At 37.4% G+C, this 26,970-nt stretch overlaps 9 protein-coding genes and 1 non-coding gene across 10 annotated transcripts; 4 read left to right on the forward strand and 6 right to left on the reverse strand.

Moving 5' to 3' along the window:
- Positions 1-121: 121 nt before the first annotated feature.
- LOC106435081 (calmodulin) lies at positions 122-1,397 on the reverse strand. The gene is made up of 2 exons (XM_013875931.3): positions 1,201-1,397; positions 122-678 (listed from the first exon to the last, which is right to left on the reverse strand). The coding sequence occupies exons 1-2, from the start codon at positions 1,274-1,276 to the stop codon at positions 305-307; spliced, it is 450 nt and encodes a 149-aa protein (XP_013731385.1). The 5' UTR covers positions 1,277-1,397; the 3' UTR covers positions 122-304.
- A 50-nt stretch (positions 1,398-1,447) lies between these two features.
- Positions 1,448-1,519, reverse strand: TRNAD-GUC. Its single transcript has one exon. It is a non-coding gene; the product is annotated as a tRNA-Asp (tRNA).
- A 200-nt stretch (positions 1,520-1,719) lies between these two features.
- LOC106441548 (EIN3-binding F-box protein 1) lies at positions 1,720-4,523 on the forward strand. Its single transcript, XM_013883352.3, has 6 exons — positions 1,720-2,861; positions 2,926-3,359; positions 3,441-3,602; positions 3,692-3,767; positions 3,860-4,015; positions 4,132-4,523. Exons 1-6 carry the CDS (start codon positions 2,133-2,135, stop codon positions 4,252-4,254), a joined length of 1,680 nt encoding a protein of 559 aa, XP_013738806.1. The 5' UTR covers positions 1,720-2,132; the 3' UTR covers positions 4,255-4,523.
- On the reverse strand, positions 4,407-5,872 carry LOC106435093 (ylmG homolog protein 2, chloroplastic). Its single transcript, XM_013875946.3, has 3 exons — positions 5,512-5,872; positions 5,084-5,286; positions 4,407-4,929 (listed from the first exon to the last, which is right to left on the reverse strand). The coding sequence occupies exons 1-3, from the start codon at positions 5,815-5,817 to the stop codon at positions 4,683-4,685; spliced, it is 756 nt and encodes a 251-aa protein (XP_013731400.2). The 5' UTR covers positions 5,818-5,872; the 3' UTR covers positions 4,407-4,682.
- A 524-nt stretch (positions 5,873-6,396) lies between these two features.
- On the reverse strand, positions 6,397-7,665 carry BNAA03G08280D (protein OXIDATIVE STRESS 3 LIKE 2). The gene is made up of 2 exons (XM_013875958.3): positions 7,208-7,665; positions 6,397-7,020 (listed from the first exon to the last, which is right to left on the reverse strand). The coding sequence occupies exons 1-2, from the start codon at positions 7,435-7,437 to the stop codon at positions 6,525-6,527; spliced, it is 726 nt and encodes a 241-aa protein (XP_013731412.1). The 5' UTR covers positions 7,438-7,665; the 3' UTR covers positions 6,397-6,524.
- A 3,326-nt stretch (positions 7,666-10,991) lies between these two features.
- LOC106385317 (ethylene-responsive transcription factor ERF016-like) lies at positions 10,992-12,403 on the reverse strand. The gene has a single exon (XM_013825244.3). It carries the CDS (start codon positions 11,945-11,947, stop codon positions 11,309-11,311), a length of 639 nt encoding a protein of 212 aa, XP_013680698.2. The 5' UTR covers positions 11,948-12,403; the 3' UTR covers positions 10,992-11,308.
- A 1,594-nt stretch (positions 12,404-13,997) lies between these two features.
- BNAA03G08300D (bromodomain testis-specific protein) lies at positions 13,998-15,698 on the reverse strand. The gene is made up of 2 exons (XM_013860585.3): positions 14,619-15,698; positions 13,998-14,227 (listed from the first exon to the last, which is right to left on the reverse strand). Exons 1-2 carry the CDS (start codon positions 15,314-15,316, stop codon positions 14,176-14,178), a joined length of 750 nt encoding a protein of 249 aa, XP_013716039.2. The 5' UTR covers positions 15,317-15,698; the 3' UTR covers positions 13,998-14,175.
- A 1,791-nt stretch (positions 15,699-17,489) lies between these two features.
- Positions 17,490-20,967, forward strand: LOC106419759 (outer envelope protein 61). Its single transcript, XM_013860586.3, has 11 exons — positions 17,490-17,790; positions 18,087-18,317; positions 18,410-18,466; positions 18,582-18,710; positions 18,860-18,937; positions 19,041-19,111; positions 19,236-19,288; positions 19,426-19,582; positions 19,718-20,222; positions 20,306-20,449; positions 20,562-20,967. The coding sequence occupies exons 1-11, from the start codon at positions 17,695-17,697 to the stop codon at positions 20,706-20,708; spliced, it is 1,668 nt and encodes a 555-aa protein (XP_013716040.2). The 5' UTR covers positions 17,490-17,694; the 3' UTR covers positions 20,709-20,967.
- A 555-nt stretch (positions 20,968-21,522) lies between these two features.
- On the forward strand, positions 21,523-23,805 carry LOC106419786 (E3 ubiquitin-protein ligase RHF2A). The gene is made up of 9 exons (XM_013860619.3): positions 21,523-21,777; positions 21,921-22,055; positions 22,142-22,188; positions 22,283-22,345; positions 22,448-22,556; positions 22,678-23,009; positions 23,083-23,187; positions 23,270-23,613; positions 23,709-23,805. The coding sequence occupies exons 1-8, from the start codon at positions 21,772-21,774 to the stop codon at positions 23,577-23,579; spliced, it is 1,107 nt and encodes a 368-aa protein (XP_013716073.2). The 5' UTR covers positions 21,523-21,771; the 3' UTR covers positions 23,580-23,613; positions 23,709-23,805.
- Positions 23,806-24,144: 339 nt separating this feature from the next.
- Positions 24,145-25,943, forward strand: LOC106419717 (F-box protein At1g30790-like). The gene has a single exon (XM_013860530.2). The coding sequence runs from the start codon at positions 24,774-24,776 to the stop codon at positions 25,941-25,943; it is 1,170 nt and encodes a 389-aa protein (XP_013715984.2). The 5' UTR covers positions 24,145-24,773.
- Positions 25,944-26,970: the final 1,027 nt, after the last annotated feature.

A 26,970-nucleotide genomic window follows, 5' to 3' on the forward strand; every position in this document is an offset into this window, starting at 1 on the left:
GGCAGAATGTTTGGTGGTGTTGTGCCGAGACCAGATTGATAAGAAAAGCTAACCACAGGTTGAGGAAGGAAAACAATACATTTTTGCTGTACACAAATATTTTCAAAGCCATTGTCACTAATAATATTAAATTATTTCAGGTTTTTCCTATTTATTCAACTTTAATAGAGATTAAAAAATAACAAGGATAGAGTAGATGAGTAAAACATGAGTTCACTTCATACATCACACACAACAATAAAGAGCCGCTTAACCAAAGCAAACAAATCAAAGGATAACAAAGAAGATTTGCTCACTCTCTCTATCACTTAGCCATCATGACTTTAACGAATTCATCATAGTTGATCTGACCATCGCCATCAACATCAGCTTCTCGGATCATCTCATCAACCTCCTCATCGGTTAGTTTCTCCCCAAGGTTTGTCATCACATGTCGAAGCTCCGCCGCAGAGATGAAACCGTTCTGGTCCTTATCAAAAACCCTGAAGGCTTCCTTGAGCTCTTCCTCTGAGTCAGTGTCCTTCATCTTCCTCGCCATCAGGTTCAGGAACTCTGGGAAATCGATGGTCCCGTTCCCGTCTGCGTCGACCTCATTGATCATGTCTTGGAGCTCAGCTTCAGTTGGGTTTTGCCCCAGAGACCTCATCACGGTTCCGAGCTCCTTGGTGGTGATGCAACCTGCAACCACACCCCAATGTATAAAGCTTTAGAGAGAACAAGACTTTCCAAATACAATAATCAAAGCTCTTCCTACTAGTTATATCATGTCAATGCATTTCTTATTAAGTGAACAGTATCCGATAAAAAAATAAATAAGTTTCAATCTTGTCAAAGTTTTTTAAATTGTTAATTAAAATGAATTATTTCTGTGATTATTACATGTTTTCTAAGTGCATTGTGCATTGTACTTAGGAAACCTTGTAATAAAAGAAAATAAAATATTCTTGTCCGAATCTCAAATCATTAAATGGTAACAAATCTCTAGCCATTTTCGTTCTATTGAAAACACGTCTCCCTAAGAAATGATACCTACACCGATCAAGTCATGAATCGTTACATGCCACGAAACTAGATCGGTTCACGAATTCAAGTAAAACAAAGACGGATTGCACAGAGAAATAAAAAAAAAAATATCCAGAACTCAAAGATCGACTAGGGAGAGAGATAAACGAGAAGGATCTGGGGGAAAGAAGATAATACCATCTCCATCCTTATCGAAGAGGCTAAAGGCTTCCTTGAACTCTGAGATCTGGTCATCGGTCAGCTGATCCGCCATTTTTTTCCTTTCTCCTAAGCTTTTTTCCGCAAATCTGAGAGTTTGATTTACTTTCTTTTTGCTGGTTTCCCCTGCAATAGTTTATAAAGTGAGCCAAAGCCTAGCCCAATGTTATATAATTTGGGCCCTTTAGAGATGCGGTATATACAGTGTAACGAAAAAAAAGTTAACCGCCGTTGCCGGGAATCGAACCCGGGTCACCCGCGTGACAGGCGGGAATACTTACCACTATACTACAACGACATTGATGTACTCACAAACGTCCTAGATTTATTTAAATAGATTTTCCAATATTTTATAATATTAAACTTGCAATTCTACATTAGTACTGAGAAATATAAGTCCACAAAAGTAAGATAACATAACTAATCAAGCTAATTATTAGCTTTCATACAAACTCAATATGACAGGGAACTAATCAGGAAAACTATATGTCAAATTTGAATAATGAAAATAAAACAAGTTGACCTTTACATAGTCATAAAGAAATATATCAACTTGATGGATCATAAAGACAGATATTAGAGGTAGAGGTAGAAACTTGTTTGATAAGCTGATCAGGAAAACTCGTTTTGGTTAAGCACCCTTGCTAGAATTTTCTTGGCCCATAAATGTTTATTTATATTTTCCTAGGAATAAAATAAAAGAATATGTAAAAAGTACTCGTAATTATATATTTAATAAAGAAAAACGAACCAATAAGGGTCGTCGATTAAGTGGTAAGGGGTCCACAGAGTCGAAACAACTTCGCATCTATCGAAACAAAAAAGTATAAATACCCCCTCTCGATTTCCCTTCATTCACCAAAAAAAAAAAAAAGCTTTCTTTCAGCAAAGCCGAAAAGACTTGACGGGCGATGACTTCTTCTCGCGAAGATCCAGAGATCCTCCCCGACGCTGCCGAAGATGAACCCAATCTCCCCGTTAACCCCGATTCCGTCAATCAACAACAACCCCCCACCCTTCTCCCTCTATTCGATTGCGTGGCTCTGGACAAGCTCTGCCACGTGGCGGAGATGCTCCAGGATCGGGAGAGGCAGCGAATCCGCGAAGAGGCTGAGATAGCTGAGAAGAGGCGGCGGTGGGCTGAGGAGAGAGCGGAGGCGCACAGACAGTACGTTTTCGAAGTGGCTAAGGCTTACGCTCTCGAATTGCACTCTGATCAAGCTCCCAAAAGCAAAGACGATGACGAAGAAGAGGAGGAGGTTGTGAAAGGGAAGAGTCGATTCGATGATGCTAAGAAGGCGATCAAGAAGAGGAGGAGATACTCTAGTAGATCGAGTGATGCACCGTGCGGTGGAATTGAGCTGAGTATGACGAGGCATAGGACGGCTCCTACGTTGACAGAGCTGTGTATGAGAGTTCTTGCTGAAAACTCTGAAGCGATCGAGTCTTTGCACCTTGTCCCTGACCACTTGAAGAAGAAGATCTCGAGTCTTGTTAGTGATTCGAGTAAAGTAGATAAAGCTTTTATGCAGCTTCTTGTGGATGATTCTCCTTCAGAGGTTTCTGTGAAGAATTGCGTTGACTTGGAGGAGGAAGACTTGACTCAGATCCTCTCTGAATGTGATAGAGTTAGCTTACAGGTAGTTTTTTAGTTCTTGATTATTTTGTTGTGGCTATTGTTTTTGATGTTCTTGATTCTCTTAGGTGTTGAATCTTGATCTCTGCGGACGAGCTATGACGGAGAACGCTATAACCGAGTTCTTGAAACGCTCTCCCTACGGGTTCCCTTCGTTGACTAGGCTTTCTCTTCAAGGAGCGTTCTGTTTAACAGACAATGCGTTGGCTTTGATATCTAGATCAGCTCCTCTGCTTCGGGTTGTTAACCTCTGCGATTGCTCTCTTCTGACATTCCAAGCTGTGAAGATTCTTGCGGATTACTTTGGTTCCACTCTTAGAGGGCTTAACATTGGAGGGTGCCAAGGGATTAAACCGTGTGATGTCTTTAGGACCAGCTTGAGTAGGTTCGAGAAGTTGAGCTCTCTCTCGGTTGCTGGACTTGAAGGGATTCATGATGTTGTTGTTGAGTTCTGTACTTCCCGGGGATCCAGTCTCACTGATCTTTCTCTAGCTTCTTGCGTGTAAGTTTTGAATCATGGAACTAATTGGATGCTTTTTGACCATTGAAGCTAATGTTTTTGACTTTTATGTATGGTGATCAGAGGGGTGAATGATGGAACTCTTTGGACTGCTGGGAGATATTGTCCTAACCTGGAAGCTCTTGACATCTCAGAGTTGGATAGTTTGACTGATGCGTCATTGAAAGAGATCACAGATGGTTGCAGATCTTTGCGCTCAGTCAAATTTACAAGAAACCGATTCAGGTTTGCTCTAAGTCTCACCATTTGTTTTCTTTTTTAACATAACTTTTGTAGACTGTTGTTAATACCAATCTATGTGCTTCCTTTGACAGTGATGAAGGTGTAGCCGCGTTTCTTGAAGTCTGTGGTGGTTCTATTAACAACCTCAGCCTAAACAATGTCAGAAATGTAAGTGTTTTAGTAACCAAAAGGATCATGCTCTTGATATAAGTTGGCTTCTCCCAAGTGTTTAAAGTAGTTGTTGTGTGTTTTTTAAACAGGTCGGCCAAGAAACTGCTATTTCGCTCGCCAAATATTGTAAGAGGTTGCATTATTTGGACCTCTCGTGGTGTAGAAAACTCACAGAAGAAGAACTAAGACAGATCATGAGTTGCTGCTCGTTACTTAGATCGCTTAAGTTATTTGGATGGACGCAGGTATGAACATAGTAAAGAAGGCTGCAATAAAGCCTACACTTGTGCCTTTTAATGTTGAATTCAACCATGAGATGATCTGTGTAAAGCACTTAAATGGCGGTATTATACTTTTGTAGGTGACGGAGGACTTTCTGGAAGATCTTTCAAGATCAGAAGTTAGCATCGTTGGATTGAAGATGACTTCACTATTCGCTCATCCTGATGACTCTTATCCAAGTGTAGATGCCAAGTGCTTCTGATGAGTACACAAGTTTTGGCCATGTTTTATACTAAGTCATGAACCATCTTTTATTGTTAGACTAAAACATCTCCAGAGGTTTATAGTAAAGAGTCTACAAATAGACTAAGTCATGAACCATCTTTTATTGTTAGACTAAAACATCTCCAGAGGTTTATAGTAAAGAAGCTACAAATAGATTAACAGTCGTTACAATGTCTTGTGTAGTTCACTAAAAACAAAAGATTCCTTTGAACCAGTGGAAATCTACAGACAAAGCTTTCTCTCTTCTCTTTCTGTGTAAACTGTCTCCCATTTTGTCTTTAAGATTGCCAAACCTTACAAAGAGTTGTGAATGTATATCAGAGACACAAGTCTTTTTATTCAAAGACTCAAAACGGTACAATATCACATTTGAAGTGTAGAAAAGAGTAGAGATTTTAGAAAGGTTCAGTTAGTGGAAGCAGAGCTGGGTCTATGGTCCTTGTTGCTGGTCAACCTTCTCCTTCTCATCCACTTTGTCTCCAGAGATGACGGAGAAGCGGCTCCTTCCGCTGGAGGGAGCTCACAAGGAAGCGCCATAGCACTGCTGGTGAAGGCGTTGAGAACAAGGAAGGCCAAAATGGGAGACAAATCCAATCCTCCTAGAGGCGGTATGACTCCCCGGAATATGTTCAAGTATGGATCGCATAAAGTGCTGTTACAAGGTAAACACATAGTTAGCATTCAACAAAAGAAATGCAAGATTCTCTAATCAAAATCCTTAAACCATTCAAGAGTCGCGTTGATCCCAAAGAAACTTCCTCATTGACAAGATTGGCATTTCTGAATAGGAGCAGGGAAACAGTTACCTGAGGGGGCTAACAATGGCAGGAGGAGCAGTAGGGAACCAGGTGAGTACTAGACGGACAACAAGGACGTTGCTATATATGTTGAGGAAGTTTATCAACCCGTTAGCAACCACCAGTCCTGCAACTGAATCTCCAGGCAGAACCGCTGCAAACCCGTGATTAGCCATCGCAAAACTCACCCTTGTAGTGTTTCTCAAACGAATCTGAAAAAAGGCTCTTTCACCTTTAACCAGAAGCAATGCACACAAAAAACTTACCCTTTACTTATCCTCTGAAACAGAGTTTCAACTTTACTAATACTTATACATAGTGAAGAGTGGAACCAAAAAAGATCCTAACTTTAGGACATAGCAATGTGAAAACGTTGTCTGAAGATTGCTAAGTGATATAACAATGTCGATTTGCATAAGCAGGAACAGAGAATCTACCTCGTCGCAAAGACAGCGAAACTCGGAGGACAAGCGAACAGCTTCTTGAAATAAAGGGTTTCTAGAGGCGAGTGAATGGAAGAACCCTGAGAATTTCTCAGTGACAGAGACAAGAGAACGATGGAGGTCTTGAATCAATTTGACGGAGTCTGAAGCTGGTGGTAGAAGTAGCAAACTGGGTTTGTTCGGACGCACGAGAGGTGTTTGCGTAAATGCCGATGATAGGGAAACAAAAAAGTTCGGTATCGGTCCTGACGGAGATGATTTCAGGATTTTGATAGCTGGTTCGTTCGCACTCGCCTCCATTGCTGCAGAGCTCCGAGATTTTTCGTCCAATGGGAAGCTGAAAGCAGATAAAGTTCATACAGGTAACACGTGGCATTGTTTAAATCACTATGTCCGAGAGACCCTAATCCTCTAGTTCACTCAGAAGGTGTTACCTACTCGAGAAGGAGAAGCCTAGATGCTAATCCTCTAGTTCGCTCAGAAGGTCTTAAATAAACAAGCCTTCCAAGGTTTTGTATATTTCACTTTGTATTGAGCTTACTATTATGTAAGAGATTATTGGATCTTGTAATTATTCATGAGTTGGAGGTTGCAACATATTTACACATAATGTACAATCTTTAACCTTAGCATATCACTGACATTATCACTGGCAATATAATCGAACAATGGACCAATAAAAACTACTACTATTAACATGATTTTTGTGAAAGTTTCTTCTGTGACTTATGTTACACAGCAACATATTCTCACCGGCAAAACCCACTTCCGGTTTGGTAAATAAGTAGAAGTAAAATTAGATATAAGAGAACCCACTTTCTTCTGGGCCATACCCAAAGAAAATGCGTCTTCGTAGAAATGTCCTTAGAGAAGGTTCGGTAAATCAATATAACTTGGATAAGAACAAGAAAGGATCCATTAAAACGTTTGAAACTCGTCTACACATTCTCCAGATGTTACTCCAAAAAATACTTGTAAAACTAGAAAATATAAAAATGTTATCGGTCCTACGAGTCAGTGGACCCAATACCATTCGCCGTCGTCGGAAAACACCTCGGAATATCAGCCACCGAATACGATCTCCACGCACAAAAACCCGACGACTTCAAATTACCGGAAGACCCTTGACTCCTAGGATGCAGCGGGGGAAGCATCATCTTCCTCGGAAGGGATCCAGAGATCGTCGGACTTGTTCCCGTCGACGAGTCTCCACCGGAGGAAGATCCTTCTCCGGCCAACACCCCGGCAGCAACCGCCATGGCAAGCGCCAACGCGCTCCTGCTCGAGCTCATCATCTGTTTCTTAGAGATCCTTCCACGTGGAGTCGTCTTCTTGTTCTCCCAAATCTGATGGCAGAGGAGATTCCTCCTCCTCCGACCGTAAGGATTCTCAGGCTTCGCTACGTCTTTCATCGAAGATGAAGAAGCCAACGCCGACGCAGCACCCGCAGCTAAATTCGTGAAAGACTTTGACTTTCCATTGTAATACTTCGATATCCCTTTCCTACACAAACCACATTCAAACAATCAGGAAAAAAACTCGGTACTTTTGTCTTAAAAATGTTTCTAGAAACTTTGACTTTCTTAGATTCAGACAGACAAGATTTAATATATATATATATATATATATATATATATGAAAATAAGAAAAACTATCAAATCTAATTAAATATATTATTTACAAGATTTACCTAACGGGCAAGGCTTCTTCGAGAGATTCCATCAAATCAAGAGGACATTTGTACGGAGACTCAGCTTCATTCTCTCCGACACCATCTTCCCCGTCATGGTCGTCGTCGTCGCTGTTCCTCCCAATAGAAGAAGAAGGTGAAGAGAAAGACTCAGAAGAAGATCGATCATACAGATGATCACCGGAGACATTCAACACGTAAGATTCAATTCTATCCATCTCAGTCGACATTTGGACTTTATATATCAGAAAATCTTAGAAACTTCTTACTATTATATTTCTCGAACTCACAATAGAGTCTCTTACGTGAGAGGAAATGAAAGAGGAAGAGAAAGATGAGATCTTTATAGTTTGATCTTTGTCCCTGCGTGTGATCTGGTTGACTGGTTGTTATTACGTATTTATTATTTTATTAAATGTTTTAAAATTTTAAAATCAAGAAGTGACTAAAGTGAGAACGAGGAAGAGGATAAAGTAGCTGTTGACTAAACCTTATCGACATCAAGGGACACGTGGCGCTTTCTTAACCGTTGCGGCTGGATAGAAACTGGGAAGAATGTCGCGTGGCAGTGCCGAGATGGTTGTTTCTGAGAAACGGTGAGGATATGAAGATGGGACCACAGAAGCCGATTTAAGCCGACAGTACTTCTTCCTCCGCTTGTATTTTTATTCATTTGATATTTAATTTTCGAGAATAACTTACCTTTTATTCGTTTGGGGAATAATGAACAACAGCCGGAATAAGATTTTCACATTAAATTCATAAATGTCCTCTTATCAGTTACCACATTTAGAATATTTAATGTTTATCTTCTTCTATCATTCATTACAATCCATGTCGAGATTTTGTCATTATTACTTTATAGCTAGAACACCATTTTCATTAGTATTATCATTATCATTATCGTGTATATATATATATTTTTTTTCTTTTTATATATCAACTAGGTTAAAATCCGCACCTTGCGCAGGATAATCATTATATATAAAAGTTATTTCATATATTATATGGTTTTAACATATTATGAAATAATAAATATATATTGAATAATTAAAAATTCAGTAACTATTAATTATATAATTAAATTGGTGCGAACATATAAAAAAAATTATTAATCCAAAAATATTTTTTTATTTGATATGGTATATAATTAAATTTAAATGATAGTAACATATATAGTGTATTTTAATATTAATATTTATGAAATGATTTTTTTTGCTCATATGTTTTTCTTATCATTTGTATATGTTATAGCAAAAATTTAAAATTACTGATGACAAAATTTTCACTGTAGCATTAATAGGTTAAGTAATTTATAATATTTTTAAAAATTAAGTTTTCAATATATTTTCAAAATTTTTATCAAAAAAATTGATCAACGTAAATTTCAAAATTAAAATATTTATGTATTTTTATATGGCATATAATTTAATTTAAAATGATATATATATATATATATCTTTTATTTTTAATACTTATTAAATGAGACTTCAACTTATATGATTTTTTTAATCATTTGTATCATGTCATAACAAAAATTTTAAACCATGGATCACAAATATAGCATATAAAGAAATTTTTTAATGTTTATTATATGGTTACTATGGTTGTTTAATTTATTTTTATAGTTTAAAATTAACAAATATAATATAAGATACACTTAATTTTATCAAATCTTTATTATTCAAAATCATTAATAGTCATATATACTTTAGCCATATTAGGAAATCTTTAATAAAAAACTTATTATATATTTAGATGGACCAACCTATTTCTCTAAGGATTCTAAGAATCATTCTAGTGATGACACATGACTATAAAAAAATGTTGTAATGCTTCTCAAATAATATATAAGGGATATCGTATGGGTTGCCACTTACCACCATGGTCTATATATATCTTCGTAATTTATTTTATTTAATATTTAAAATTAGTACACAAAAATTTGAGATATGTTATTTTTATGAAATTTGTCTTGATACATAAAACTTACCGGAAGACAAAATTAACCAATAAAAATGTTATATTAGATAACTGATCATAAATATCAAACAATATTAATTTTTATGTATAGTAATGAGAAAATTACAAATTTTAACCAAAAAAAAAAAAAATCTTCGCCCATCAAATAAATTAAAATAGAGAGAGTAAGTAAAATGCTAACAACTTAACATGTTCTCACTGTTAATTCATGTTTATTAGACTGACGGATCTGTTACATTTTTAGAACATAAACGTAGAACTGAAATTAATGAAAGCCATTTTCTGTTTGACATCAACTTTATGGTTTTCGTATATGATTTGCATCTTATATTGTGTCACCTGTACGGATTTAACCACTATCCGTATGATCATAAAATGTTGCCTCATTCGTTTATATACGATAGTTTGATTTAAATGTATATACGAGAATTCGTTTATATACGATTGTTTGATTTAAATGTATATACGAGAATGAAAAACAAGAATACTTTGGCAAAACAAAAGAAAGAAGACTAGTTGGGGTGGGTTGCGTAAAGCATTCAAAATTCAATCAAAACCGCGTATCAACACAAGCTCTCATCTCATCAAGATCATTCTCATGGGTCCTCCTTTAGCACTCATCTATAGACCCACTCTTGTTCACTTTTCCCTTTTCAATTTATATTTCAATGTAACGTGTCCGAACAAACTAACCCCACTCATTGTTGTTGCCCCCACCGTGTTGTCCGTCCAATCACGTGGCGTTGCCTAACTCCTTAATTCCATTTGTTCCATGTGCGCAGTTTATGTCATCCATAATCCATTTCCTATTCCTCATTAACATTTAAGTACCTATAGTAGTAGAGGCAAGTTACATCCTTTTGGTTTCTTATGGCTTTAAACTTCACCTTCAACAGCATCTTGAGAATAAGCTCTTGGCCAAGAGGATCCCTGATTCATCACAATACATTATAAAGGTCAAATCAGATCTTAGAGAAGAAACATAGATCGTCGGTGTATTGATTTTTGAAGTTAATTGTTAATGTTTTCTGGTCATGTGTTCGTCAAAACTTAACAGTTTGTTTCCGAAAAAGTCTGTGTTGTATAGAATTATAGGGTTGATAAACTAAGGTTTGGGAGAGTTTATGAGATTTTTATAGTTTTGTGAACTACAAAAAATACAATTCACATGATTTAACTGAGCTGTTTGTTAAAAGATATGTGTTCGGTTTAATTGCCCTCATACCAAGATGATGTATTTGCTTTTCAATTCTAGTGATCAACATCAACTTACACTCTCCATCTGAGGCATCGTCACTGTGACTACTTTAGTAGAACCGAACATCATTAGTCCTCTTTATCTCGATATATTGATAGTCTCATTAAATATATCTCTTGAATTATAGTAAACATACGCTCATTTTGCGCTGAAACTGTCACAAACACTGATATGCTATATGTTGATTCTATACCTCTGGTTTGGCTTTCTGGACCATCATGTCCTACTACTTAGTTTAGTCCTTGTAAAAAAAAAAAAAAACGTTGACGAAATGAGGGGTATATCTTAAGTTTTTAGTTAAATATGAATGTTTCGGTTATGTGAAGGAGAGGGCGATAACAAGAAACACATGATAATGCCATTGAATTCTTTAGACCTTCCGTTTGGGGTATGTGATATGTCTTTTGTATTTCTTTCAGCCTGTGTGGAGGTTCTCTTTAAGTGATTACATAATAGTTATATTAAAATTCTTGTTATATATTACATAAAATTTTATAAGAAAAGTTATAGAACATTAACTAATCCCAAACAAAACGCGAGCACTTGTAGAAATACACATATGTAACCTTACGTGTAAACTTTGAAAACATCCATGACCAAACAATAGGGGTCAATATTGGCTTGTTAACAAACAAAATGCAGTAAAAAGTACAGTGAAAGCAATGTGCAAGTAAAAGAAAGCACAAAAAACATATGAAATATATTTGTATAGAAATTTAATAAATGAAATAAAAAGATTAAGAAGATGAATTCTAGCTACTAATCTAATATACGAACCTAATAAGAGGCTAGTAGCTTAATGATTCACCTTCAGTAATGATGGAATATTCGGTCCAAGATCACTACTAAAAATATGGATCTCAGAAATTCCAAAGGTTAATATTGTAATGAGAGAAATCATCTTCAACAACATAAGCTCCATCGTAGTAAAAATCAGATGAGAGCTCCTGTTCATGTTGCTGTAACGAATCCTCCATGTAGAAGGTACCCAACTCTTCCGACATACTAGAAACCAGAAGATTCTCATCCCATAGAAACGGCCAATACGTTGTCGTATCATTACCATTGCTATTATTCTCGCTGTTGTAATTATTATATTCACCAACTTCTCCTAACGTTGGCCCACCAACATTAGTTTCCCCACGTGCCAAAATTCCTCCTCTTTCTTCCGACTTATCACCACGAGGCGACGGTGATCCTTGTTGTCGTGGTGGTGGTGGTAACAGTTCCTCGCTGGCGAAACGGTTAGCTGCCACCTGAATCTCCTGCGGCGTTAGGGAACGTCCACCGGGTATCTCCGGCGGATTATCCGGAAAGTTGAATCGCGCTCCGGAGCCGCGGAGACAGTAAAGAGCGGCGTCGAAAGCACGGGCAGCTTTCTCTGCAGAGTCGAAGGAGCCGAGCCAGATCCTCTCACGGCTGTTTGGGAGACGAATCTCGGCCACCCATTTTCCCCACTTCCTCTTCCTTACACCTGTGTACTTGGGTGATGCATCCATATCTCTCTATACAAATAAAATGGACAGGGTTAGATGAGTGTGTTTATGTATATATTTTTGGTTATTATGGTTTTTGTGTACTAATCCAGGTGTTTTTTTTTCGAGTTGACAGTTATAGTGAGAATTGCGACTTGTTAGTGTATTTATATTCGTGTATGATAAGTAGAGTACGAGAATTTGAAGAAGAAGGTCTTAGGTTGTCTGCGCGTTGAGGAAGATGATTACGTGGTAACGCGGTGATGACTGACAAAGAGACAGTCATGTTTATTATTTACCCCACGTGCCGTAAGTCCTCGTTTCACAAGCATGTGCTAACTTTTAGGTATAATCGGTATCCTTGTTTTAAATATAGGTTGGTCCAGTTCGAGTCCTTTTTGCCATATATAAATCCTTTAATTCATTTTTTAATAGAGAGACATGTGTTGGTCAACATCATATCATATAGTATTGTGTCACGTTTTATGAAAGGCTACGCCTGTGGAGGAATTTTGGTTCTTCCCCCTTTTCTGCGCTAAATATACAGTATATCAACTTTTATCTTGAGAACAATAGAAAAATATCAACTACTATTATTTTTAATGTTAATTGATGTACGTAAGAGTTAAGATTAGCAGGTTTCCTATTACTTTCAGTGTTGGTTAACTTTTTGTTGGGACAATCAAGATCAGAGATACTAGTTTTTATATAGACCGTAAAGTATTAGACATTCAGAAAATGGATTCTATTCCGTTTTTTTTGGCCAAAAATGTTCAAGCAAGGAGTATTCTTTTTCAAAGTGTACTAGTTCATGCGGATGTGTATATATACATAACAATATTTATTGATATACAAATAAGACTAATTGGCTGAACATTAGTGTATATTCGTCCAGAAAACAAATTTAGGTAGGGATGCTAGGTTTCTAAAATCAAAAATGAAATACTCGTTTTTCCATTCTATAAGATAAAATGCGACATTTAAAAATTTATACTACGTTATGTTTATACTAATATATCATTCTTGAGTTCTAACGTCTTCTTGAGAAATTAGGACTTGTCTTTATCAACAAATATTTTTTCACATAAACTAATTACTGACAATCCAGCATGATGTTTCGTTTTTTTGTTTCCTTAATTATATCTCTCGAACATGACATTACTCATATTAAAGATATGGAAAACAAACAACTCACTGGTTGCTGAGGTTTATATAAAGACAGGAGTCTAAAGGGTGATTACAAACATATAAAGACGATCATTTCAGAGTCGACGAATCCATAATATAATTTTGACTTGATGTCAACGAATTTTTTTAAAGACAGATGGAAGAAGCCCACAAGAGAACTTAGTGGGCTTTCTTGAGCCCATATAAAACAACAAGACGAAGAGAACATACAAACGCCATTTTCAGAAACGAACTTACTTGGCAGTTGGCTCCTTATGCGGATGCACGTGGATTCAAAGGAGTTTGACAAGAGGGCAGTCGCTGTTATGCACGAGCTGCTTATTTTTACTCTGGAGAATAGATTGGCGACGACAGATCATCTGACCCATTTCAGGAGGGAGTTTGTGATGCCTCAGAAGCTGATGAGGTTTTTCCTGAAATATTGTGGTATTTTCTATATTTCTGAGAGAGGGAAGAGATCAGTGTGTTATTTACAGAAGCTTAAGAAGGGAAGGAGCTGATTGAGAAGTGTCCTTTGATACTTTGGAAAGAGAAGTTGCTGAGGTTAACTGGTTTACAGAGGAAGGACGAGAGATATTCCGAGTTATTGTGATACATTGGAAATGGACGAGGGAGAATTGTTGGGTAGAGTGGTTCAGGAGATGAGGGTTTGAGAGTTGGATTTGAGAAAAATGACGATTACATGATCAGATGATGATTATGAGATGGACAGTGGTGACTGGTGAAGTGAATGATGCATATGAAGAGAAGTGCAAAGTTTTAACAAAAGGCTAGAAATCATTTGTTGAGAGCAAGAATCTGATGTATCATATACGGAACTATTTGCATAAACGTGACATTTATAGATTCACAAGCTTCATTCATGTGACTTTTGCCAAACAGAACATTTTTATCCCTAAGCTTGTTATTATTCTTAAATATTCAAAATGTCTTTCTTATGTCTCCCAACGAAAAGAAAAATGAGAAAGGAACACAAATAAATAAGAAAAGAAGTAGGGAAGTAAAGAACCAAAGAGTTGATTCACCATGTCTGAAAAAAAGAGACATTAATCACTCTTTGTGGTTCAAGCAAGCCAGTCGTCTCCATCGATGCTCTCAATCTCTCCAAACTCCATACTGTAATATAATATCATATTCAGTCAAATGTTAGACTAGATAACCACTGGTAACCACAAAAATCTATAAGAACACTAAAGAAAACAACTTGCCTAGCAAAACCAGAGTCAAATAATACAAAGTAATGATAACACAACAATATTATTGTGGGATGACGTCAAGAGCGTTTTGGGACAGTAAGGATAGTGTTTTATCATTGGACCAAAAAAACAAAAAGGACAGCTTCAGATCATGTAATAAACCGATGTGGACCCTTCTAATTCCAGGAATTTCAGTCACTCTTCTTCCATATTAATTTTGATCAATTAGTCCCATTTAATTATACATCAAAAATATTTTTATAACAAGATTTAAATACCGAAATGCTTAAAGAAAAATAAAATTAATTTACCAGGACAATGGAGGATTATGAGGGGATGAGTAATGGGTGAGATTGTAAGGATGAAACAATTCTTCTTCATCCGTTGTATTTAACCACGAAGGAAACTCCATCACGTCACTTAACTTCGGGAACACGTCTTCTTCCACCGACTTCATCATGAGCTCTGACCACCAAGCTGACGTCACCACGTTGTTCTCCGATTCCATCAGCTGCTTTGGCGGCTGGTGAGGAACCGATTCGGATGTGGCGGTGAAGGCGGGAAGGGGAGTGGAAGGGGAGGAGTAGAATTGAGGATACGTGGTCGGAAACATTACTGAGGATGATGAAGGAGAATTTGACGATGAAGATGATGATGTCGAAGAGGTTTGAATGAAGTCGTTGAAGTCGTGTAAGTTGAGGTTCAGCCCTAATGGTTTATTAGGGAGGAGGAAGTTGAGATGAGAACTCGACCAAGAAAATGGATCCGGAGGCGGCGGTGAAGAAAAAGGAATATGCGGCGGTGGAGGCGGTGGAATCTTGGCGGCTTGTCTCATGGAAGCGCGGTGTTGTTTTAAGGCGGTGACGATTTCTCGACGAGCTTCGGCCATGTTAAGGAGACGCTCTTGGTAAGGACGGCTCGTATGGAGTCGTCTTCTCACTTGTTTCTTGTGCGCTTGCGTTTGCGTTTTGCCGCCGTTATTATCCGCGGTTGTGGTGGTCGTAGTCATAGTGGTGGAAGAAGCAAGTTGTTGTTTCACGAGAGATTGGATGTAATGTAAAGTAGCAGAGACGCGTGGTTATGGCTTATGTGAACTGACCATTACAGAATAGTTATGATTTCACTGAGAAGATACTATTATTATTAGGCCATTTTTCTTCTCTTGGGTCATTTAATTTTTTCTTTGTTCTCAAGGCCTTGTTTGAGTGATTGTGATTGATGATGAGATCAGACCAAATGTCTCTGGAAAGAAAACGAAAAAAAAAAAGAGAGAGAGAGGTGATGAGGAGGAGAAAGAAGCAAAGGCTAGTGGCTGATATAAATAATCTGCTCTATCACAAAATGGTAGACATCTCTTTCTCTTTTGTGTGTTATTTTTCTTTCCCATTTAGGCAAAATGCATATATAATTTTCTTCTCATTCAACTTTGCCGTAAATGGCTCTAGTTTGGATGGTTGGCACTTGGCAGTAATTGACCAAAGTGTCCTCCAACTCAACGAGCGAGGGGCAAAGTAAATGCTTGTTTTCTTTAAAAAGTAGTATGACGGAAGAGTCAACTTGTGTGTTGGTGAATGGTTATTGTCTAAAATGACGGAAGAGATTAATCCATATGACACTAGTCTTCTGTTAAAGGCCCTTCGTCTGCAAGTACAGTGGGGCCGCATCTACATGAAGATCAACAAATGCTCATTCAGATATTGTTTCAAAAAAAAAAAAGATATTGTTTTTCTTTTTATCTACTCATATGATGCAAATGTTCTACCGCTCTCTTTTGATATATATTTGGAAAATTTAATACTTAATACTATAAAATGGACCGGAATAACCACACTAAGAAGAAAAGATATCTGATCGGTTTCAATTTGATGCCCTTAGAGAAAATCTAGAGCTGGCTACATGCACTTGCACATGCACGCAAACTATAGTTTGAGCTTTATTTGACTAAAGAAAGCCAATTGTTCCTTTATTTATTAATGCACGCAGATGCAGAATGCGAAATGTAGTAACAATTATTTATTTCACAAAAAGCTGATGTACTTTAGAGAGATTGAGATTATGGCATCACCAGACTAATGAGAAAAGAGAGGTATGGTGAAAATGTGTCCAAGCAATAGTGGGGATGTATACGCATATAGATAGTCCAAATCCAGACTATCATGTAATCGGTGAAAAATGTCAATTTTTCGTTGATGAAGATTGAAATTGGGTTTATGTTTCTCGTTGTGAGTCATGAGAGTCCTTCTCATTCTAGATTAGGTTTACTCTTTCATAAGTTAATGTGTATCATGAGTAATATAGTATCTATCGTGTAAGTGTAATGAATTAATTCATTTGTATATTTCAGTATAAATACGTCTTCTTATCCTCACTCTAATCCTCTTCACCTATAGCATGACCACTAATAACTTCTTATCTCTTCCAGCTCTGAAAGACATACACAGAATCTTAACACGAAAGAGCGGGGTTTCCCTTAATAGAAGGTGGGGATGAGAACGGATGTGACGCATCTTGGTCAGAAAGGTAATCGTACAAGTTGATGTTGTAAAGAGAGGAGAGGTTAGCGTGACAAGTGGTGCCACGTGTGCCGACATTAGGAACCAATCAGAGTGAAACTGCCACGTGAGATCTCTCCACGTCCCGACAACAATCAAACCTATCTGTTCCTTCCACCATTCCTAACCTTTTCTTCTTCTTTTTTCACTATCGAGCTTATTAGTTCTTTCATTTCTTTTTCATTTCATTTCAATTTTGGCTTACTGGCCCTACTGTGACTAACTGACTATAACGCTGATACTAAAATGTTTGCTGGATTTGCAACTGCCATGATACTTGATGGCCAACTTCTACTTTGCTCAATCACTTCCACGAACTAGGTCTTAACTCCAGTTACTCAATCTGATTCGTTATCAGGCTTTAGTGACATGGAGCTTGTGTTAATACAGTTTGTATTTGTTTCTTTGGGCCGGATCTTGAGTGTAAGCCCAACACCAATGCATTAATTGATTTTCTCACATGACATCATTCTCCAACATGGACAAGGACATGCACACATTAATCACAATTATTATCCGACGTTAATCAATTAATACTCCAATTATTGTTGAATTATTTAATGATGACACGTCATCACCTCGTTAAAGTGGAAGGGTAAACATGTCATTATGAACTCCAGGCATGTTCGGTCGGTAAAATATGTAAACCTCTCGTAAATAATAATATAGGAAAGTGCGTTCGGCGAACAAACAATTCTCCTCGATTTTCCGATTCGCAATCTCTCTGTTTTCGAATTGGTTCTGGCGAGTTTTGATTTGAAATTGAGCTAGAGATTTGCTTTTTTTTCTTCTCCGATCTGATCCCATCGAAGCTTCGGGAAGAAGAAGAAGGAAGATGTTTAACGGGATGATGGATCCGGAGATGATCCGGCTTGCTCAAGACCAGATGAGCCGCATGACTCCTGCTGATTTCGCTAGAATCCAACAACAGGTTTCTCCTTTTTTGAAAAAAATTTGATTGATGTGATTGTAAATGTAATTAGATTCAGTTAAGGCTCTTGTTATTGCATTAGCTCGTTGTTACAATCAATCTCGCGGTTTCAATTTTAAATTCTTTGTTGAATGCCAATGTGTCTGAATCTCTGTTCTCTCGAGAGTAAAAAATTCACGAAAATTTAATTTGTACTTTGTTGTGACAAAGCATAATTACTTGTTATTGTGTTCCGAAAGAGAAAATAAAAATATTTACTCTGTTTCTTGATGTCAATTGTTGTTGTTAATTTACAGATGATGTCGAATCCAGATTTGATGAAAATGGCAACTGAGAGTATGAACAGCATGAGGCCTGAAGATTTGAGACAAGCTGCTGAACAGCTCAAGCATACTCGCCCTGAGGATATGGCTCAGATCGGCGAGAAGATGGCTAATGCCTCCCCTGAAGAGATTGCAGCTATGCGTGTTCAGGCTGATGCTCAGTTTACTTATCAAATCAACGCAGCTCAGATGCTTAAAAAACAGGTAATGCGAGGGAGTCTTTGATTTTTTTGTTTGTTTGTATTTATCTCTGTGTTTACTTGATACTGAAACCGTTCTGTTACTATATTTGGCAGGGTAATGAGCTTCATAGCCGAGGAAACTTCAGTGGTGCTGCGGAGAAATATTTGCGTGTAAGCGCCTGCATACGTATCTCTTGCTGTGCTATTTGACTTTTTAGTATTTTTTTGAAATCAAGAAGAGTTTTATCTCTACTTATTATGCAAATACTCGTTGATCATATCTCAGGCAAAGAACAATCTGAAGGACATTCCATCTTCTAAAGGCGGAGCACTTTTGTTGGCTTGTTCTCTCAATCTGATGTCATGTTATTTGAAGACGAATCAGCATGAAGAGTGCATAAAGGAAGGTTCCGAGGTATGTTAAACCTTGTGTATGCTAACATGTCTAGGAAAAAGAGTGATGTCAATCTATTATCTTTTTTTTTTCTTTTTCTTATAATAGATGTAACACATTAATGTCATCCTGTGTTGTTGTGATGAATTTACATTCTGACATTAATTTAGGTTTTGGCGTATGATGCAACAAACGTCAAAGCCCTATACAGGAGGGGACAAGCTTACAGAGATCTGGGACAGTTTGAAGTTAGTTCTTCTGTTGCTTATGGAAGTTCCATTCCTTGCCATTATGTCCTGTAAAAATATGTCCTGAATATATGTTTTCTCATTGATTGTTTAAATCTATAAGGATGCCATCTCCGATCTAAGTAAGGCTCATGAAGTTTCCCCTGAAGATGAGACTATTGCCGATGTGCTAAGGTATGTATTTTTTTTTTTTTTTTGTGACTGGCAGTTTCATGCTTTTCAGCTCTGCTTGTTTCAGAGGTTAGAATATTGACATTATTAAAATAAACATCACTTTAACTTTTTCTTTTTCATGTAGAGATGCTAAGGAAAGATTGGCTGTTGAGGGCCCTGGCAAGGCATCATCAAGAGGTATTATTATCTTTCTGAATTGCTTCAAATAATATAGTGTTATTATGTCAAACCAGACATTTCTTAGCTGCATCGATGATCTGCTTCATCTATGAATGGCGAAACAACTGAATATTGTTATCTTGTTTGTTTTTTAGGTGTGGTGATCGAAGAAATAACTGGAGAAGGTACTGGAGAAAGTAAAAGACCGTCTAAAGAGGTTACTGGAGAAGGCAACACTAGTGGTCATGCTCGGGGCGTAAAGACCGATGTCGATGGATTACAGGCTCTCAGAGATGACCCGGAAGCAATCAGGTTCAACACCATAGATGTGTTGTTTTGTCTATTTGTCTCCTAATTATCACTTGAAGACATTAATCATCTTTCTTATTTTTGCTGCATGAGGTTGTATAATTTAAATTTCTCTTTTACTCATTCTTTGGCCTGCAGAACGTTCCAGAACTTTATTACAAAAACCGATCCCGAAACGCTTGCTTCTTTGAGCGGAGGCAAAGCTGGAGACATGTCACCAGACATGTTCAAAACCGCCTCTAGCATGATAGGCAAAATGTCTCCCGAAGAGATTCAAAAAATGGTCCAGACAGCCTCGTCGTTTAAAGGAGACAACCCTTTCGCCTCTTCGACTTCGCCATCCGGAGAAAACGGATTTACCCCCACACCAGACATGCTTAAACTCGCGTCTGATATGATGAGTAAGATGTCAACAGAAGAGCGTGAGAGGATGTTTAACATGGCGTCGTCTTTGAAAGCAAACGCTCCAGTTTCAACATCGTACAGTGACACAGAAGCAACTGATCCACGGGAAAGTAGTTTTGTAGGTGAGTCTAGTTCTTCGGCTCCAAGAAGCGGTTTGGAACCAAGCGTCGCTTCTGCTCCGCCTGCTGACTTGCAAGAACAGATGAGAAACCAAATGAAAGATCCAGCCATGCGACAGGTTCTTGTTTATATATTTTACCTAATCAGGAAACATAAATGTGATATAGTAAATGTTCATATATTTAGTGTTTTATTTGTTAGATGTTCACGTCTATGATTAAGAACATGAATCCGGAGATGTTGGCAAGCATGAGCGAGCAATTCGGGATGAAGCTGTCTCAAGAAGATGCTGCAAAAGCTCAGGAAGCCATGGCTTCTCTTACTCCTGAAGCCTTAGAGAAAATGGTAAGCATTTGGTTTAGGGAAAAAAAAAAAGAGAATGTGAAAACAGAATATTAAAGAAGTGATTGTTTTAGTCAATCTCTCATTTGTCTAAAAACTAAATGTTTGTGTGCAGATGAAATGGGCGGACCGGGCTCAAACCGGGATAGAGAAAGCGAAGAAAGCAAAGAAGTGGTTGCTAGGGAAAGGCGGGTTGATCTTTGCAATATGCATGCTCGTTTTAGCAGTGATCCTTCATCGTCTCGGCTACATTGGAAGATAAAGGAAACAACGAAGGTCTCTTGAGACTTCTTCAACCCTTTACGTCAAGATCAGTCTTTGGTTTTGCTTCGTAGTTTGTACAACCGTAACATCGACTCACGTTTTGTCTCAATTTTTTCCACCTTCTGTAGTGTGTTTTTTTTTCTTTCTGAACTTTTAATACTATTAAAAAGAATATGTTGTTTTTTTACCAAAAAAAAAAAGAATATGTTGTTTTAGTTACGATATTCGCTTTTTTAATAAAGCATATAATTAGTTTATTCGTGGTACTTGTCTAGATTTGATTAATAAACTCACAAAATCAACATCAGTACTACTGTAGTTTCTCTTAACTTTTATTAATGTTTTAGATATTCATTTATATGAATCAGATTTGATTTTTATTTGATTTTTCTTAATATAAATCAGATTTGAATTTTCTTGATATAAACCAGATTTGATTTTTCTTACTATAAATCAGATTTGATTTTCTTAAAAGTTTTTTTACCTTTTTTTTGTCAGCAAAAGTTTTTTTACCCAGTTTTGTCTATAAATAAGATCTCAATATATTTTCCACCTCCCGTACTCCGTAGTCCTTTAAATATTTAGAGAGAAATACGAACTTTCTTTTCTAGATTTTACGTATCTTTCTTACCAACATAATTATTCTTTCTCGTACTTTCTTTTCCCGACCAAGAGTGAAAAATCTTGTTGTCGGAATGAGGTGAAAACCGAAAGTACAGATTAAAAAGCAAAAGAACTCAACAAGGGAGAAGGAAACACGTGTCGCAATCTGGGACCCAGTGGTTGTCTTTTCGTTAGTGGTCTGAATAAAATAAATTTAAATAAAGAAGAAAAAAAGTGAAGGTCGTGAGAGAGAGTCAATAGAGACCACGCGCAAGAGAGAAGAAAAGTTTAGTCTTTTTGTCTTCTTCTTCTTCTTCTTCTTTCATCATCTCCATCTCAATTATCTTCGCTCTTCACGAATCTAGGGTTTTGTCTTCCCTCACAACCCTAGATTGATTGATTTCTTCGATCGCCTTGATCACCCTTTATTATCTCTCTTTCATCATCCGACGATTTCAATGGAGGTTAGTGTTTTTTTTTTAATTTGCTTGGATTCTTCTGAAAAATGATAATTTTGGGCTTCGAAGCCGGGTTGAATTGTGCTCAGTTTCTCTAGATTCTCGTCTTTGCTCTTTGGATTTTACATTATTGAACAATTCAATTTTAGGGAGTTGGTGATACGACGTCGTCTGAGGGGCATCTGATATCGGCAGCAGCTTTTGTGCAAGGGGGAATCCAAGATGCTTGTGATGATGCTTGTAGCATCTGTCTTGAAGCCTTCTGCGAATCCGAACCATCAACCGTTATGTATCTCAAAAATATTACATTTTTTATATTCCATTTAGCTCGCATTTTATTCATTTTGTTATTATATCTCTTCTCTCTCAGTTGACTAGTTGCAAGCATGAGTATCATCTCCAATGCATTCTTGAGTGGTAAGCTCTCTTCAAACTTGAAGATGAAACTCTTATAATAATCAATACCTCAAGCTTTGTAGCCGTGGCATTTTAATATTCCAATATTTGTCAGGTGTCAAAGGAGTTCACAGTGCCCAATGTGTTGGCAATCAATTAGTCTAAAAGACCCCACAAGGTTGATTTTTTGGTCACCTTGTAATACCATTTACTTGGTAACTTTACCATGATTCATCCTTGATTGATAGAGGTTTTAGCGATGTGCTTTCTATGTTTCCAGTCAGGAGCTGCTTGAGGCTGTTGTACAGGAGAGGAACTTCCGCTCCAATCCACCTAGAAATGCCACCGTTTTTCTTCGTTCAGCTTTCGGCGATTTTGAGTTACAACATGTATGTGACGTGACTCTTCTTATTATCATCTTGATTCTTGAATTGATTACATCTCTTTGCTAGTGAATTATCTAAATGGAGAGTTCCATCTTTGTTACAATATTTTTCTTCTTAAATGCAGCTCCCGCCGAATGTGGATAACTTGGATCTTGAAGAGCGGATCTTACAGCACTTTGCTGCCATGGGACGAGCAAGACATGGGGCGAGAAGGGAAGGACACAGAAGCAGGTCATCCTCTCAAGGTGGTCATCCACAATATGTGGTGTACTCTCAGCATCCTAATGCTTCTCCTCCTCCTCCTCATCCAATGTCTTCCTCTCCATCTCAGAGAGATGAGAGTGACACAGCCACAAACCTTCCTCACAATGCTAGTTTAGGGGAAGGTTCTGTTCAGTCAAACATGCAGCCACCAGCTTCTTCTCAACCTCGCCAGGTTTCTCCTTCAAACAGCAGGTCTGAACCTGATTATTGTCTCTTATTACAATGTAATTACATTCACAGCCAATCTGAGCATTACCATCCACAGATCTCTTAATCAATCTCCCCCAAGTGATCAAGATAGAGCTGGACCATCTGAACTCCAATCATTTTCAGAATCTTTAAAGTCTAGACTAAACGCTGTCTCAGCTAGGTACCCCCATCTCTATGTTGATATCTTTTGTTTGCTTATAACGTTTTACCTATTTTAAGTGATTCTTGATGAACAAATGTAGATACAAAGAGTCTATATCAAAGAACACAAGGAGCTGGAAAGATAGATTCTTCTCTCGCAACACATCCATGGCAGAACTTGGCTCTGAGGTTAAAAGAGAAGTCAGTGCCGGAATCGCCACTGTGTCCCGCATGATGGAACGTCTAGAAACGAGAGAAAACAGTAGCACTGCATCTGTATCATCAGAAAATCAACACACTCCTGGTGAATCAAACAATGAGCATAATAGAAGATCAGAAGCGGGTGATGAACATTCTTTGAATGAAAGAGGTGTTAAAGGAACATGTGCGGCTGGTTCTGGTTCTAGCTAATAAAACAAGTGCCAGCATCTTGTTGTTGGCAAAGGTATATATGTCTGACCCTATCTTGATTTACTGATTCAGTTTTTAATCCCTCAACATCTAAGTTCTTGTTCTGTTCTTTCTTTTCTTTCTTTGTAGAGACATGAAGATGTTTCTTATTGTGGAAGTCTGCTATATATATTACAGAGTCAGAAGTTCAAAAAGTGTGGGAGCATAGGAAGAGTTTCTGCTTCTTGAAAAAAAAACAATAATAACAAAAGGTTATATGACCAAAAGGAGGCTTTGCTTCAGAAATGAACGCCTTCTGATGTGTTGTGTTATGTCAAAACAAAACTAAAAAGAAAAAAAAAAGAGAGTAAAAGACTGTTGTGTGTTGTAAATTGACATTCTCGCTCACATTATCGATCAGTTCTGCTTATTTGATTTTGTGTATGATTGTTTACTTATCTTCAAAAATTTGGCCAAGTAAACCGAACTTATTGTATCTAAAGTGTGTTGATGTTAAACAAAAGAAAACGTTGACTCAGCTTTTCTCCACTAGCCGCTTTTTCTGTTGGAATATCAAAAAGCAAAACAGGAAGACACAGTCAGGAACTACATATGGTCAAGTAGTTCCAAAGTCCAAATGATATACCACCTAACGTAATGTCTTTCTGAGGCTCAGGCATTATTGACTATACTGTAGTAATCTTCTCCGCCTTGCGGATATTTAACTTAATCCTTGAATGCATTATCCATTCCATCCATTCAACTCTTAGCTCCTCTCTAAACTAGTTATGTATCTTAATGACTCTCCTCAACTTCTTGCAGTCATTGATCTGAAAATGACAAAGGGACCGGCACATAGTCTTCTTCTACATATGATCCACTTCTTGAATGTTTTAGTGTTGATAATTCTTTAAGAAAAATGAAGAATGAGAATGAATCATATCAAAGACATATTCCCCTATAAATGATGTAATTTTTAAGGAGTGGAGAGAAGTTTTTTTTGTTAAAATTTAAAGTTTAAACCGTTGTTAAAAATAACATAATGGTACTTTCTGGAAATAAATTTAATGGATTTTTTTTTTTAATTTTCCTTATTTTGTGCACTTTTCCTGAGTTCCAAACGTAAATATGTTCTTTTAGAGCTAATACTACTATAGTAGTTTTATTTATCTAGGGTTTGTGGAATTCACCACGAAGCCAGCCAGCCAGCCAGCCATGGAAGATTCACAACCGTCTCTCGTTCACGCAGGAAACAACAGCACAACAACAACAACCATTCCTTTTGATCTGATCATCGAGATACTCTCTCTACTTCCTGCGAAATCGCTCTTTCGATTCCAATCCGTGTCAAAACAATGGTTCTCTACCATCCGCAGCAAATTTTTTGTAGACTTGTTCCAGACTAGGTCAAAGAGTCGGCCTCGTCTCCTTCTCTCGCTCTATCTCAGAGATGCTGAGGAGCAGTTCATCTTTTCGGCTCCTGAACACACATACGATGATGATAAATCCTCCTCCACCTTTGTCATGGCAAGATACGATATGTCGATCTCGGCTCCAGGCTACAACGTGCTATATGGTGCGGTCAACGGTTTTGTCTGCTTCAAAGATGTTAGCTGTAATACCATCGCCGTTTATAATCCCACCACTAGACAAATTGTGAAACTGCCAGACTTTACACCCAACGGAAGATACATGCAAGCACGTCTTGGGTACGATCCAGTCGAAGATCAGTACAAGGTGTTATGTGCGAAGATGTTTGACCATAAAAGGCAACAACAACAGGAGCATTTCGTTTGCACTGTGACTTCATCTCAGAAACAAGAGTGGAGAAAGATCGAGAACCTGACCGGAGATAATTACAGAGATGTCTGCGGAGAGACATGCATTGATGGTGTTCTGTACTATGGAGCTGAACATTCAAGAATAGTTAGGTTCGATGTTAGATCTGAGAAGATTGAGTTTATAAAAATCCCCAAGCTGGAGTCATATATATCTCACACATACATGTCCATATTTATAAATTACAAGGGGAAATTGGCCGGTGTAGATTATTCTTTCACAAAAAATTTGATGACATTGTGGGTTCTTGAAGATGCTGAGAAACAGGAATGGTCGAGCATGACGTGTGTCTTACCTTCTAAGTTAGAAAATTTACGTGAGACTCACTTAATGTCTCGAGGAGTGATCCATACGGGCGAGCTTATGGTGTTCGGTCGATTGTTAGACTCATCTAAGCCTTATTATATTTATTATTATGATTTTAATAAAAGAATCATAAGAAAAGTCGAGATTCGAGGAATGAAGGATGGTGATTTCAGACGTATCAATGGGACTAGTTGGATGATATGTTATCCAGGACACATTGAGAATATTAAGTTCTTGTAAGGAATTTATTATTATTATTATTATTATTATTATTATTATTATTATTGTTATTCACTGGTTCATGGTTCATTAGTTTCTTCCATTCAATTTGATAGTTACTTGATTATGATCTGAGTTTGTTAGAAAAGATTAAATTCCTGGAAAATAATTTTTCTGTTTGTTTTAAGAGCTTGGGTTAGTTTTTTTATCTATTTGGTATGATTGTTACTTATCTTCAAAAACTTGGCCGAGCAAAAACCAAATGTACTGTATTGTATATCTAAAGTGTTGTGGATGTTAGATATAACGAAAAAGCGAATTGTGGTTCTGATGAATGGTGCATTATAGGTGGGAGCAGATGCTTATTCCCATAGTTCAAAAAGGTATTGGCCTTGTGTGTTCGATACAAACTAGGAGTCTAGAATCCACCCTTACATACCACCAGAAACGGCACAAATTCATTTGTCAATCCTGGAAAAGAAAACTAACAAAAAAAGCCTACATGAACATGAACATTCCAGAAAGATACATTTCTTTGATAATCTTGCCTGAAAAAACGAGACGTCTTTGGCTTCTCATCTCTTTCTCTTGGAACCGGCGCCTCGTCCTGTCTCCTTAGCTTCTGCGGCTTTGCCTCTGCCTCTATCAGCTGCCTTTCTTGAACCTGAGCTTCCAACTCCTTTCAAATCCACTTCAACATATAACATAGAATATCTCATCATGTTAGTCACAAACAAGTGTATATATATTGCGTTCATGAACAAGGAACAGATATTAACCTTAGGCAGTGTCTGCAGTGCACTCTTCAAGCGATTCAAGAGAAGGGGGAGATAATCAACACGTACGAAGTGTCTCCCTGTGGTCAATGTTTACTTTTGTCAGAAAGTTGGAATAAAATACACAAGGAATATGAGGTCAAGAAAGTTGACTCTGGATGAAATATGAAGAGAGGCAAGGTAGCAGTTAAATACACAAGGTTTTAAGACGTAAAAGGTAGTAAATCGCGAAAAAAAAAAAAGCACCAGCAGAAAGAGATATGTGGACATGA

This window comes from Brassica napus, chromosome A3, assembly GCF_020379485.1.
Source record: "Brassica napus cultivar Da-Ae chromosome A3, Da-Ae, whole genome shotgun sequence".
Taxonomy (NCBI): domain Eukaryota; kingdom Viridiplantae; phylum Streptophyta; class Magnoliopsida; order Brassicales; family Brassicaceae; genus Brassica; species Brassica napus.